Source organism: Excalfactoria chinensis, chromosome 2 (assembly GCF_039878825.1).
Source record: "Excalfactoria chinensis isolate bCotChi1 chromosome 2, bCotChi1.hap2, whole genome shotgun sequence".
Classification (NCBI taxonomy): domain Eukaryota; kingdom Metazoa; phylum Chordata; class Aves; order Galliformes; family Phasianidae; genus Excalfactoria; species Excalfactoria chinensis.
This window is the reverse complement of record NC_092826.1, coordinates 80,047,774-80,061,647: the sequence shown is the minus strand read 5'-3', so window position 1 is coordinate 80,061,647 and position 13,874 is coordinate 80,047,774. Positions and strand designations below refer to the sequence as shown.

Sequence of the window (13,874 nt, the reverse complement as noted above, 5' to 3'; positions counted from 1 at the left end):
CTTACCAGCACAGCCAGCGCTAAGGAAATGGAAGTCTATTATTCTTTCTTTTCCCTGCAGTGATTGAATTTAAACAGAAAAAAAAAAAATTCTTCTCTCCTTCCACTATAAAGCAAATTCTACTGAGATTGTGACTAATTTATTTATTTATTTACTTATTTGTTTACCTCACACGGATGAGAAATACCTTGCCTCATTTATAATTTACGATTTGGGGGCATTGTGGGAATTTCTTCTAAAAGAGACGCAAAGTGAGGGGGAGGTGGGGGGCACATCAAGTAAGTTTGAGGCTGGCCTGGTAAATCCAGGTCAGGTGGTTACCAAGGAAATAACTCTAAAACCAAATCAGGGGCCTGGTTTTGATGTAAGAGGGGTAGAAGTGCCGCTTCGCTACACAGGGGGCTCGAAACCCGGGAGTTGGACTCGATGATCTCTAAGGTCCCTTCCAACTCGCACGATACTATGATACTATGATGATACTATGAAAAGAGGTGTGTTTACCCAGTTGAGTTCAGTTATCTCAGTGTGTACCATGTATGTCACAAATATGATACAAATAATGGATAACAATAATAATTATAGTTAACTAATGGGAGATCTTGATATGTTTACTTGGGTTATAATGAATTTTTTTACAGGCAAGATCTCCAGATCTATATATTCCGCTTGGTCAGTCAGCAGATCTGCTTCTCTGCATCACATTCTCACACCATTGTTGGTCTGGGAATTGCAGTTCGATATGGTTACATTAATGATTCCCTGCATCTCAACCATCTAGCCCAGAGGGACTTGTTCCTTCCAATAATTATTGTCAGGAAGCACATGAAGGCTCTCTGGAGGGCACGCTGGAGACAGGAGGAGTCATTTGCTAAATGTTGCATGCAAGCCCATTACAGGACAAAGGCAGATATCCAGACATGTCCTGGGGAGTAGACAGTCTCCCAAGTAGCCTGCAAACACCTTAACATTTGCTCTGGTGCTATCCTTGGTGGCATCTCTCTGCTGGAAAGAGAAGCAGAGAAAGTGTAGGAATAAAGTGGAAAAGCAAAGATTTACAAGGGCCTCACTCAGGACTGATTTTAACATTTGTGCGTCCAGCAGCTACGTCCTGCCAGTGTTGCTTCTTGCTTATTTTGGGGTAGTGCCTGTGAACCTTCATTAGTATTGTGGGCCTGCTGTGACAGGCAGGGGCAGAGGCTATGCACAAACCCAGCCATTACCTCAAGGAGCTTAAAACCAAAATGCAAAGAGAACAAAACATGAGCGGAAATAATGACGTAAAGGAGTAAAGGTAGTTTGGGCAATAGAAGAAGAGTCATTCTTTGGTGCTGGGTCACCTTTCTCCAAGGTATTCATGTAACTGCCTTTGAACATGAGAGGTTCAGATGCATCTTTTCTGTTTCTCCCTTCAGCTAGTGCTTTTGATGTTATGATCACATCAGCCGAGTATCTCAGTGACCTGCTGGACCAAGCCTCTTTTCACTTCTTCGTGACAGCGCGGATCAATGAAACAGGAAAGGTTCTGGCTATGCAGAAGGCAATGGTCCTGGAAATTCCCATCCTGAAGATCAAGGTATCTCAGGGCTGTGCAGGAGATAAGTGATTATCATGGTGTGTGGGGGCTGTGCGTTGACTTTTGGGATAGTGAGCTGTACATGTGTGCGTGTTAGACCTCTGGTCTATCTTGAACCTTATGAACAGCTACCCACTGGTGTGTATGACGGTGTTGATATATGTTACATATTGCACTGAGCAGCCTACACTTGAGTCTGCATTACCTGTAGCAGAGAGCTAGAGTGATCTCAGTGAAGGAAGGGGAGAGAAAGCTGCAAGAAAACTGAAGAAGCTCAAAGGGTGAAAGAGAAATTACTCAAGTTATTCAACTACTTCAAAAGTATTCTATTTAAAGCAGTGTGATACAGACACCTCTTGCTGAAAAACAGAATAATGCTATTGCTAAGGTGAATTTGTTTGGAAAGTTCCTGCACTTTTTATGAGATTTTCTTCCAAACATGGATGGGTAATCTGTCTTTGGAACTATGCTTTCAAAGTAGTGCTTTGCTGCCACTCTATGAGGGTAATCAGTGGGGTTTTAAACATTTCTGAAGTTGGTGGCATGATACCTCTGAAACTAGAAGTGTAGTGACTGATAGGACACGAACTCTATGTTTTATTGCAAAGACTGCAAAAAGTCAGGTCTGAGGCTGAAAGTTCTCAATTCATAAGTGGGCATCCAAACAAATTGCCTCATTTTCAAAAGTGCTGAGCCTTCATCTGCTTTGAATGATCTCATTTGGATCTGTTTTTTTTTCCTAATTTTCCTTTTTTTTCCTAATTGCGAAAAATAACAAAAAATCAGAGCACCTGTTCAGGAAGCTTCACATAAACATGACTGTAGCTTCCTAAAATTCAGTATTTTGGAAGAAATCTATGTTTATAGACCCTTTTTCTCCATATTATCCATAAATCCAGTTTATTTGTTCAGGTTTTCATATAATAATATATGCAGTAATATGACACAGCAGCCTTCCACAGGAAAACAGAAAAAAAAAAAGTTTGTGTTTTTTTTTTTTTAATTATGTAGGTTAAAACTATAATAAAGTTTGCAAAAATAATCTGTTCTGTTTCAGGAACTATCTGTTAGGAATATTATTATTTTCAAATTGAATTGCTTTTCAATTGAGAATTCCAGAGACCAGATAGACAAAATGTGTATTGGAAGTAGTGTTTGTCTTAAAAGCAGAGTTCTTTCAATTCAGTATTTGAACAGGACGTCTTATACAGGATCCCCAGTTTCAGCTTCAAAACATTTATCCTCCCTCCTGTGAAGAAAGGATGATTAGTATATGGGGTGTGCCATTGCCCAATAACCACATCTTAGAGTAAAACTGAGCTTGGCTCCTCTCTACTTATTTTTAATATTTAAATATAAGATGAAATTTTAACAGCTGATTTATTTTTTTTTAAACATGCTTGTATATGCCTGCGTATGGATGTATTTTTTAGGAAACTTTGCTGTATTGCTTTTTTAAGAACTCTGAGGAAGCCATCTCCCTCGTTTTCATCAGATGTCTTCATTGAACATGTTTGTCAAACTGGAGTTCTTAATGGGAAAGTAAAGGAGAAGAACGAAAATCTTCTTTCCTTTCACATCTTTGGATACACCTTTGATCTTTCTCTGGTTGTCTAAGGAGACTGTCAGAGCTAACAGTAGAGGAAATTATATTTTATTCTAATTTAGCTTGACTCCAGATTACAAAGGTAATCTTGGCAAATACAGGTTACGATCTCAGTTGCATGTGTGGGAATTCAGGATGATTCTGAATTCCCTTATGTATCAATGATGTTCAAACATCTAAATGGGCAGTTGAAATAAGGAGGATGTAAGTCCCTTAAAGTGGGCTAGGACTTCTGAATATGCCACTTTTTTGCTAATTCAGATGGTTAAATGCTAATCGAGCGCTTAGCTGTACGTGTCTCATCTGTTATCCCAGTCAATATATTGGTATTTGTCGTGATCCCTTAGACCAGAGTCTTTCCAGCTTTTTATAACTGCCAGACTCCTTAACTATTTGTGGGAGGACTGAGACTCCATCGTAGCATTTCAGTTTTACTTAGAAGTTACTTCTTAGCTAACTTTCTCAAAGCCCTTTCAAACCTTTTGTGGATCAGCTGGCATCTGCCACTTGTAAAATGAAAACCCTGCTGAAGCCATGCACTTCAAGGCTGGCAGGGAGCCTAGGGAGGGGGTAGAATAAAGGAGAATGCCCATGTTTATCCAGTTTCTCCTCTGCCTGAACCTCAGGTTCAGGACTGTGCAAGCAGATTCCTACTTTACCGATAGAAATGAGGAATTTCTACCTGTTGACCCATCATGGGTAGAAAAAAAAATGGGTATAGAAGTCTGTAGTGGAAGAATCTATGGGCCCATCCAATGGTTTTCTTCTGGCTAGACTCTCTCTGCTTTGTGTTCTTCTGCTACATGCTCCATTTCCCCCTCTCTCTTTCCTTACAGATACTGTGTATTTAACCCTGTGGATTTCACTGTGGGGCATTTTATTATTATGAGCTTGCAAAGCTTTATCCTTACTTTGTTCTGCAGACTAAAGGCGAGATGGTCGTTGATAGAGAAATGTCTGTGGTTGTGGAGTTCACCAACCCTCTGAAACAAACCCTGGAGAACGTCACACTCCGCCTTGAGGGCCCCGGTGTGCTGAGGACAATGAAAAAGGAGTTCAGGTATGGAAGCAAACACAGTGTCCACCTTCTTGTTCATGGGAGGCAGCTCACAAGGGACACTTAACTAATGCAGTGCTGAGTAATTCAGATGCTCTCTTTACTGTAAAAATCAGTACATAGAGGAGTCTCAACAGTCAGGAGTTACATTGTCCTTTGTGTATAGGGGGACTGTGATAACATTTCATCTGTTCAGTGCCATTGTTAGGGAAGTGTTGTGGCTGGAGGTAGCTGCTAATGCAGACGAAGTTTACTCTTTCTCTGTATTACATAATTCTTAGTGCTTGACAATAGCACCTCTGAGTAGCTATCACTGGAAGACAGATTTATCTGACACATGAGGTGTTTACTGCCACTCACTCAGTATGGGCAAATCAAGTCTGGTGCTGCTCTTCAAAAAGGGCTTTTTTTCACTCACATTAGTCATGATTATACAAGATGATCAGATATCTCAGATAATCTTCACAAGCTTAATGTCAAGACACAAAATGTGTGCTGGATGCAGCAGAGCCTGCTGGGATAGCTGTGGTGGGTACACAAGCACTTCTTCCTGAGCCTGAAGAAAAGGAGAGGCTTTAGTGGCCTTCATTATACACAGTTGTGCTTCACGCTGACATGGGAGTGCTTCTACATGAGCAAGTACTTTTCTAAACCCTCTTCCCATTTGAGTTCAGCGTTATAAGCTTGTCATTAACCGGTTCCAGGATATATAACTGGGATCCTTGGAAAATTTTGCAGTCATTGCTTATTCTTGGACAGCCATAGTGATGCTATCTATCATTACCTGTGCCGATCGTCTCCACATTTGTGCAAAAGGAGTTTGAAAAATTGCCTGTGCTTCAGCAGCTGCATAATTTTTCGGTATTATCTGCAGCCAGTAGGGGAGGTCTGAGCCCGATGGCACCTGGGCCAGGGATAAAGAGATCAAAACCTGTCTCCAGTGTGGAGCTGGACAGAAAAACGGCTGTCAAAGGGCATAGTGCGCTTGCTTTGTGCACGTGGTGTGTCACAGATGCTGCTGAACGTGACTCAGCACAGTCTACAGGAGTTACACAAGTTGCAGCCGTAGCCCTCCTTGCTGCCCAGCTGTTCCAGCCTTCCTGTTGTTCTGCATCCTTCGTGTTCCAAGAGATGCAGTGGGCTGTTCTCACCTTCAAGGATGCAGGAGTTGTCAGGTACATCAAAGGCACAGGAGTTAGGGAGAAGCATGACTCACAGAACAGACGTCATTTTCCCTCAAGTCACCATGTTTTCCCCTTTGCAGTTGTGCCCTTGGCATCATTAAAAAAAATGGAAATGGATCAGCTTAGTCATTTTAAAATCTGTGATTTAACTTCTCTTAGACGAATGAAGGCTGCAGGTTATACACACAGAGGACAGAGCAGGGAGCAGTTGTAGTTTATTTAAATAATAATCGCATTTGCCTCCATGCATTCAGAGTGATAAATGGCTCCTGTGTGTGATGGCTCAGCATATTACACAGAACCATTCATCACTGAATTCTCTCTCAGGAAAATCGGATTGGGGTGGCTTTACTACACTTGCTAAGGGAATTAAACCTATTCTGGGCCTTCCCTCTCCTTCCATTTCTTCCACATCCATCAGCAACTGTTACAAATGGGACTTGCCCTTAAGCAATTTTTTGTGGGGATGAGACTTTTGACCTCACAGTATTTTTAACATAGCTTTTCTATATCATATGGGTCACTCCACAAAACAGGTGTGTGTTTCCCAGTTGATGCAACATTATTATGGGAACTAAGTGGTGTGGGGACTTCTACCTCCATTATTCACAAGTGATATTTCACTATTAGCTGGAGGCAGATGAGGAACATTACTTATGGAACAGCCTTTGGCAGCAGCAGTGCCTACGTGGGGCATAGCCTTCGCACGATAGATGAGAATTAACCAGGCAGTGATGGATATTGTTAAAAGGATTTTAGCCAAGCACACATCCATACTAGCTTGTAAGTCACTTAGGGTGTTTCTACATATCAGAGCTCGGCTAGCATTAGCATTTGTAGAGAGAAGTAAGTTGTTTTATTAGTCGGAGAGTAGAGAAACAGGAAAAAGTGGGTCTGATTTCCCAGCACAGCTGTTGTCTTCCTCCACATATATGTACATATGTATGCAGTGGTAATAGTAGTATAAATCAGAGATGATAGCACTGTACCCTCTCACTGAGGCACTGTGAAGAAATGGTCTGAGAACCTTCATCCTCAGAGAATCTGTCCCCCAGATGCACATTAAAATAGACTGAACCTTGCTGCACAGGAGACTTGTATAGTGTCTTCATTATTTTCTGTCCAGATCATCCCTTGCAGATCATTCACATAACTTCCAGAGTAAAAGTAGTATTTAACCTTGTGCTGCAATTGAAGTCATCGCTTTGTCATGCTGCCATTTTAGCGGACGTATGATGAAGCAGCTGAGGGGAACAGAACATCTCTGTTAAGATGTTAAGAACAAAGATAAAAAGAAGGAAGGCGCTGCAGTCAGTCTGCACATGCTCACACTAAAAACGTGAGCTTCTTTTCTAAAACTGGGTGCATGCCCCAGGGTGCCTAAGGCTGTATATGCAAAATGCAATGCAGTGTTGTGTAGAAATACCCAAGCTAACCGCTAAGAATGGCTCTTATTCTTGCAGAGACAGACTTGCACTAAAACAATAATTAGGTGGGAGGATCCTCAGCCACCTCATTTAGTGTTAATAAGTTTTCTTGTCTTGTCACGACTTGTGCTAAGCCTGGGCAGCCAGCATGTGCTGACTCTGGCATAGGACGTGATATCTAATAGCTAAATCCTACCAGATGAGAGTTTGCAACCCTGACTAAAGTTTAAATTAACTTTACTCTTGCCCTATTCAGCTATTTACAGAGGACCATACCCATGTGAGATGAGGATGCTGTCTCAATTCATAGTCCTCTTAATGCCAGAAAAAATAATACTCACTTTTATAAATAGCTCCTTGCTATGCCACCTCCTTTATTCCCTTAGCACAGCTATATCCTGACATCCCCCTAACATAATCAATCAATCAATATCAGCCTTCAAAATCTGTGCACAGAAGATAGTGAAAGAATTGAGAAAACATATATTAATTTTCAAGGCTCCCTTTGCATTTTAATTGAAAATCAGGAGCAGCACAGAATACGTTTGGTTTATACTATGGGTTAGGGGTAGTCGTGTGTAACGTAAGTGTAACACTAACAGCAGGACTCACAAAAACACTTTGACTTATTTGTGTGGACGCAGAGAAGTCATCTGAAATGGGGACTGGTGAGGGGATCTCCTCTGTCTGTGGCAGAGGGGCTCAGCATCTCATCAGCACTGTGCCAGGCTCCCATGGGGACAGCGTGAAGTTATTTAAGCATTTATTTGTTTATTTAAGGAATCACCAAATGGGGCCTATAGTACGCATGCGAAATGGAAATATAAAGTAGAAAAATATATGTTGGCTATAAAGAAGTTCATTCTGAAAGTGGTCATGAGAGGAAATGGCAGGAGACAGAGGAAACCTGATCCATTTTGGAAATTTAGAATTAGCCTCGAGGAAGGGCTAGAAAAGGTTTTGACAGAGCTAGTGCTGAGAGGAATGGAAAGTGGAGGAAATAATTTATAGGGCACTTATGAGAATGGGTGAAACATAAAAAGATTGAGGCATGTTATACTGTCCACCTTCTGTTTCTCTGGTTCTGGATCAGGTTCAGAGTATTGCCTGACTGATGGCTATACTGTTATTTTCCTTTTTTTTCTACAGGCAAATCCCAGCAATGTCTACCTTGATCTGGGAAGTAAAATGTATTCCAAAACGACCAGGGTTACGAAAGCTAATTGCAAGCCTGAATTGTGATGCTTTGAGGCACGTGTATGGTGAGCTGAATATCCAGATTCAGAAACCGTGAAGCAAGCTGCCATCTTCATCCTTTCATTTTGCTCTCATGTTTCAAAAGACCACATTAGAGGAGGAAAAAGAGACAGTGGTAGAAATCTGCTGTTTGTTATTTTGATCATCCTTGAGTTTCACTAAATTCAATAAGGAAAAGTAAATGGCGACACAGGGGAGAGCATAAAAAGAAATCTGTATGGTGAATGACTCAAAATTAGATACACGTAATCAAAGGCAATTCTAGGCCATATTATTGCTGTAGTTCACTTGTATTTATGGTCTTTTGCAGTAGTGCTGCAAGGGAATCTGAAAGGCTCCATTCACCAAAGTAGTCTGAACTTTAGTTTTAATTAAGGCCTGATATTTCACTGAAAAGAAAAAAGGAAGAACTCAGTGTTATAAATTCTTAGAGTGAATTACACAACCTTATGGTAGATCGTTCAGGCTGCAATAAAAACAGGTATTTCTAGCTAACAGGACTGCTTTATCTTACAGTGTTATAATTTTAGTTAACGGAGATCACGCTTTGCTGAAAGAACTTATTAGGGTTTGATATCTTCCAAATATTCCCAGCTCTCAGTTCTCACTTGCCACTTCACTGTGCTTTTTCTCTTGTTTTTTCATATGTCTGCACATCCATTCATAGTCACTCTTTTGCTTCGTGCCCTCATCCCATCCCATGTGCTGCTAATATACCATTCCTCTTGTTTGATTGATGAAAATTCATAGTTTTTCATACTTTTCCTCAGAGTTTGTCACACCAATCTTGTGTTTTCTGGTCACATCTCTTGCATATGGTATGTTCCCCATTCTTGTCTGCCTTTTCTTCTCTCCCCATTTCTCATGTGTGTGTGTTCTGGGGAGCTATCTGCCCAAATCAGTCCAGGCTCTTCCATCTGGCACATGGCGCAAAGGAAAGCGGAGTGAGGAGCAGCCTGCCAACCCACAAGCCTAACAAACATCCCATGTGAACTGTGACCAAGAGTCCCCAAGAAATCATGGCCTCTACAAAATCAGGTCCTGTTAAATGGACAACCCTGGGGAGGTTGAGGGGCAGAAGCTCAGCTTACAGGCATAAACATGCATCCTGAGGTTCAAAAACTGCAAGCTGGTCAGCTTCTTGCCTTGCTTGCAGCATGTTCCTCTGTGAGGTGCAAAGAGGCCTCCCAAGGCCTTGATCCTCCCTTGAAGTCTTTCTAGCCCATAGGCTGCTCTGGATCTGTGGTTCACACTCCACTTCATAGAACCATTCTGAGTCATGGACTCCCATGTGCTAGGGGAGCATGCTGTGTGTGTGTGGTCATTTCTCATCCCTCCTGAAACCCTTCTCAGGACCTTTTTCCACACAAGGCAAAAATACACATGCCACAGCCCATGCTTAGCTGTGGCCACTCTCTGCTAGCCATAGTGGGTAAGAGCACATATCATACTAACAACACAGGTGAGATAACAGTTTCCCAAGAGGTTAAAAGGAACCTCATGCTAATTTAACACTGTGGCTTTGCTGTGCCAGGTCATTCTCTGGTCTCATTAGTGAGATAGAAGGGGAGACAATTTACCTTCTGCTCCCCTTCTTGCTGTGCGTGGCTTCCTGCAAAACTGGTGACCAGTTGTTAAAAATAAGTAAGCCCAGGAGGGGAGAAATGCAGGTTGCCCTTTTGCTGAAGTATGTGGAGCAAAGCAGAGATTCACACCACACCACCTCATCTATTCAGTGAATAACTCTGTGTTCTCGAACACCAAACCCTTTGGGGCTTTTGCTTCAGGCGTGGTGACACACTCATTTTGTGCAGCTTATGGGACTGTATTTTACACTCTGCAATGTCAAAGTCTCCCAGAGAAGTCCTCTGGGGCACAAGGGACAGAACAGTATGTTGTAAATGCGCAGCGACCATCTCTGTTAAGTAATTAAGCAGTTTTACTGGAGTCTAAATCATCTAATACAGTTATCCATTTTTTTGCTCTTGTCTATAAACCTGCTTTCCATTCTAATCTTTTATTACTGCAATGTAATAGGAATTTACAATAAAGTATATCTGATCACACTCACGTCGTGTGTCCTGTATTTCGATCAATTGCTTCTTCTATGTTGCAGCACTACAGACACCACTTGCTGCATCTTAAGTAAAAGATGAAAATTTGGCCTCTTAACTGTAGTGGTAAAGGTGCCTTCTGGTGCTGGGGAGGAAGCCTTGCCTTTATCTCGGAAAAAAGTGGGGGGGGAGGGGAGGTGAAGGAGAGAAGCACATTTGTTTTTCTTTCTAACAACTGTCTGCCTAATGCATTGGAGAAGGTGAGCACACAGCTGTGCTAGCAAAGCGAATGACTGGTTTCTCCTAGAAACTGCTTTAACGTGTCAGAGCTCATTAAGAAGCCTATGTTCTCCTAATGAAACCTTACCTGCATCCCACTTCTACGCTGTCTTTCTCTCAGGTAAATATTCTAAGACGCTTTACTATCAGCCATTAAACTGAGTAATATGCACTGGGAAACAGGACATCATTTAATAGATATTTTGCAGAGGGATATATGGGAGCAAAGAGACATTCAGTGATGGCTATGAAGGAGGCCAGGGATGTCAGCAGCTCCTGGCAGCGCTGTACAGATCTGCTTACAGAAACTTAAGGATAGAATAACAGTGGTCTCTAGGATTTCAAGTACTCACCCATTGTGCACGGGTTGTTGAATGAGAAAACCAGACTGAAGATGCAGGGAGTGCTCTGATAATACCATATATATGCATAGAAAATGATAATCAGGCCTTTTGCTTTTCACCCTGTGATCCAGCCAAGGTCATTTGAGCATGCATACTAATAGCATCCTACATATTGTTTTTTCTTCGTTGGTTCACAGACCCATAGTAGATCTGAATTTACTATATGTGATGCGTTTTACTCACACTAGTTACTAGTTTGTTCTCTCTTGTTATCTCTGAACAGGTACTCAGGTTGTACTCCTGTGATGGCCAGTAGTTAATCACTGGGAGCTTTTTTGCAACCTGGGGCCTCCGACATCATCCTGTCAGCTCCTGTTATCATCCCATGTAGTGGGTTTTTGTGCTGCATTATGTTTTAGGCTCAGAAGTAGCTTGTTCTCCACAGAAGAGCTACCTGCTATTCCTGTCCGTTGGTTACCAAATGGATATGTAAAAATAAACATTTCACCATGTAATAGTAGAAAGCAAAGCAGAAGCTAAAATGAAATCAGTAATAGACATCAGGTCATTAGATAATTGCTCTTACAGCTAAACAAATCACAGACAAATCCTGACAAGTCCCAGTGCCCATGTTGTTAGCTTATCAGCAAGCTGTGACCTTTCACAAGCAATGACAGCATCTTATTTGTGGAAAAGAATCAGAAAATGTGACTAAGCATTGGCTCATGACTAGTTCTGCCAGTGATAATTAGTTTGAACTGAAACTAATTAATAAAGTGCTCTGCTGAATGGGTGACAGCTTCCTTCCACCCTTTTCTCTTTCTGGGGCCTTATATGCAGCCCTTTTATGTCTACCTTTGTCTTTCTCGTGGAGGAGACTGTTGTGCTGCCTTCTGAGTGGTTGTGTTATTGAGGAAGATGACTAGGTAAAAACGAGGTGGGAAATGTATTTGAGCTTGTTCAAGGCAAAATTAATAGCCCTATTCTGAAAGAGGAAAGTCAAAGCATACCATGAGTGTTGTTAGAGGGTGGGGGATTTTCATTTGTTTCGGATCTGATAGCTGGTACCAAGCAAGGACACGGAATGACTATCAGAGAAATATACATTGGAGTAGCATCTGTAATGGAAGACAGTGCCTGAAGGAAGCTAGGGGATTCTGGCATGTGGATGAGAGGGTTTGACTCCTGCTTAATGGCAAAACTGAAAAGATTTGAGTTGAATATTGAAGAAAGCAAACAAGACCTGAATGGTAAAAAGGGAAAATACGGCCCAAAGTTATTCAGAATGGAGATTCCTGGGGGATCATGGTGGGCAATGAGGGAGAGAGCTGTAAGAAAAAGGCCCTAAGGCTGTTTCCCTGAGGACATTGAAGTGACAGGAGCATGTGCCAGTGGTGGAAGAAGTCAAGCCTTCTGGTGGTCACTGGAGCAAGGGCTACCAGCATGGGGATTCATCCCCTCCTCTCATAAATCTGCATTCCTTTGGCCAGGCTCGGGAGCAAGCTTGACTACAAGGCTGGCAAATCACATGGGGACAGGAGACCCAGAATGTGGCTTGAAGGCATGAGGTATTCAGGGAGCAGTGCCACTAGGTCAAAGCAATAGCAGAACATAAGCAGAGCGTGATGGATGGGAAGATCTAAAGCTCACTAAGCAGCCACCATCACCTACAGTTTGCTGTTTCCTGCTGCCATAGTACTGTATTAATTGTTGAGCATTTCTTCAGAATCCATTTCATTATGGAAATGGTGCAGACCAAACTTTCATGAGAGAACATATAAATACGCCAGCTTACCCAAAAAGCTTTTGAAGCAAATTCAGCAGCAGCAGCTGGATTGCTGAGGGTTTGCACTTCTGCTGGGATACAGGGGATGCTTGCAGTGTTGTCCTGTAAATGTGAGAGATCCAAATGGACCGTCACACACCTGAACATGAGAAGTAGGAAACATCTGGCACAGTGAAAACTGCAGCAGCAGTGTGTTGCATTGCAGATGCAGATGCTCTGCTTATGCTGAGGTAGCACCCTTACAGGACACAAATGCGTTTTTCTCTCTGCATGTTTTGTACCTTTGGTACCACCAGCAGATATGATGAAGGATCTCACATTTGCTTTGAACCTAGCTGTCTCACCTCTTTTGACACTGCATAGTTCTGGTAATGAAAGAGTCGGGAAAAATCCAACTCTCCAGCATGATGTCTGTAACTTTATAGACTTCTGTCTATGACTTCTCCCAACTGACAAATCTTCTTCAGACTTAGGAGGTCTACCTTGGTCACTTTCTTCATGGAAACTATTCACACCTGTGATTGTTCTTGTATTTCTCCTCTGTACTTCTTCCAGTATCGTGTCATTTTAAGTACCATTAAAAAGACAGAACAGCTGTTTTAAACATCTGTATTTTGAAAGGAAGTGCTAAGGAGTGAATAGCCTACCTGCACAAGGAGAATGTTGGTCTGCTGGGACCCAAGTTCATTAGGAAAACGGTCAGGAGATCAGCGTCTTTGACAACCACATGGCCAAGGTCTATACATGTAATTCAGTCTGAGGGTGCTGAAGCCTTTGATATTTCCCTGTGTAGATGTACTGGTACAGAAGTACCACCACTGCTCATTCCATAGGAGGCTCCAATAGGCTGTACTCCATAAGCAACAGTCAAATGCACTTCCAGATGTCATAGTGTTAAAGAAACATCTCCACTCTCCCACGAGTCCAGTTTCTAATCAACAGGACATATTGATGCTGTTCTGTGGTGTGACAGTGATCACTGAGGGCATCTTTACAGTAATCTGGCTGTATCTGTGCATATGACTGTACCACAATACAGCTGTTGGGAACTTGCCTCCTGTTAAACCAAATGCAGTGTACACCAGTGCTGGTGTAAACTGGCTCCAAATCCCACTGGCAGCTGTGGAAGTTTACCCTGCTGTTTGCTTAAAGTACCAAGTTGGTTGGGCTTGTTTTCCTTTATACAGCAAACAACTTGAGCTAATTTAGGTATTGTTATGAAGATGGAGTTTCAAAGCCCCTGCTGCCTGAACAGTTTAGTTTATAGGAAACCATTTCCATATAGTCAGATAAGCTTTGCAGAGGGT

At 42.1% G+C, this 13,874-nt stretch overlaps 1 protein-coding gene across 1 annotated transcript in view; it reads left to right on the top strand.

Annotated features, from left to right (window-relative positions):
• Nucleotides 1-10,150, top strand: part of F13A1 (coagulation factor XIII A chain) — a 56,709-nt gene extending 46,559 nt beyond the window's left edge. The window contains exons 12-14 of the mRNA XM_072329366.1: nt 1,413-1,573; nt 4,103-4,239; nt 7,997-10,150. Coding sequence (XP_072185467.1) covers nt 1,413-1,573; nt 4,103-4,239; nt 7,997-8,141 — 443 coding nt within the window. The 3' untranslated portion in view covers nt 8,142-10,150. The remainder of the gene's footprint in view (nt 1-1,412; nt 1,574-4,102; nt 4,240-7,996) is intronic.
• Nucleotides 10,151-13,874: the final 3,724 nt, after the last annotated feature.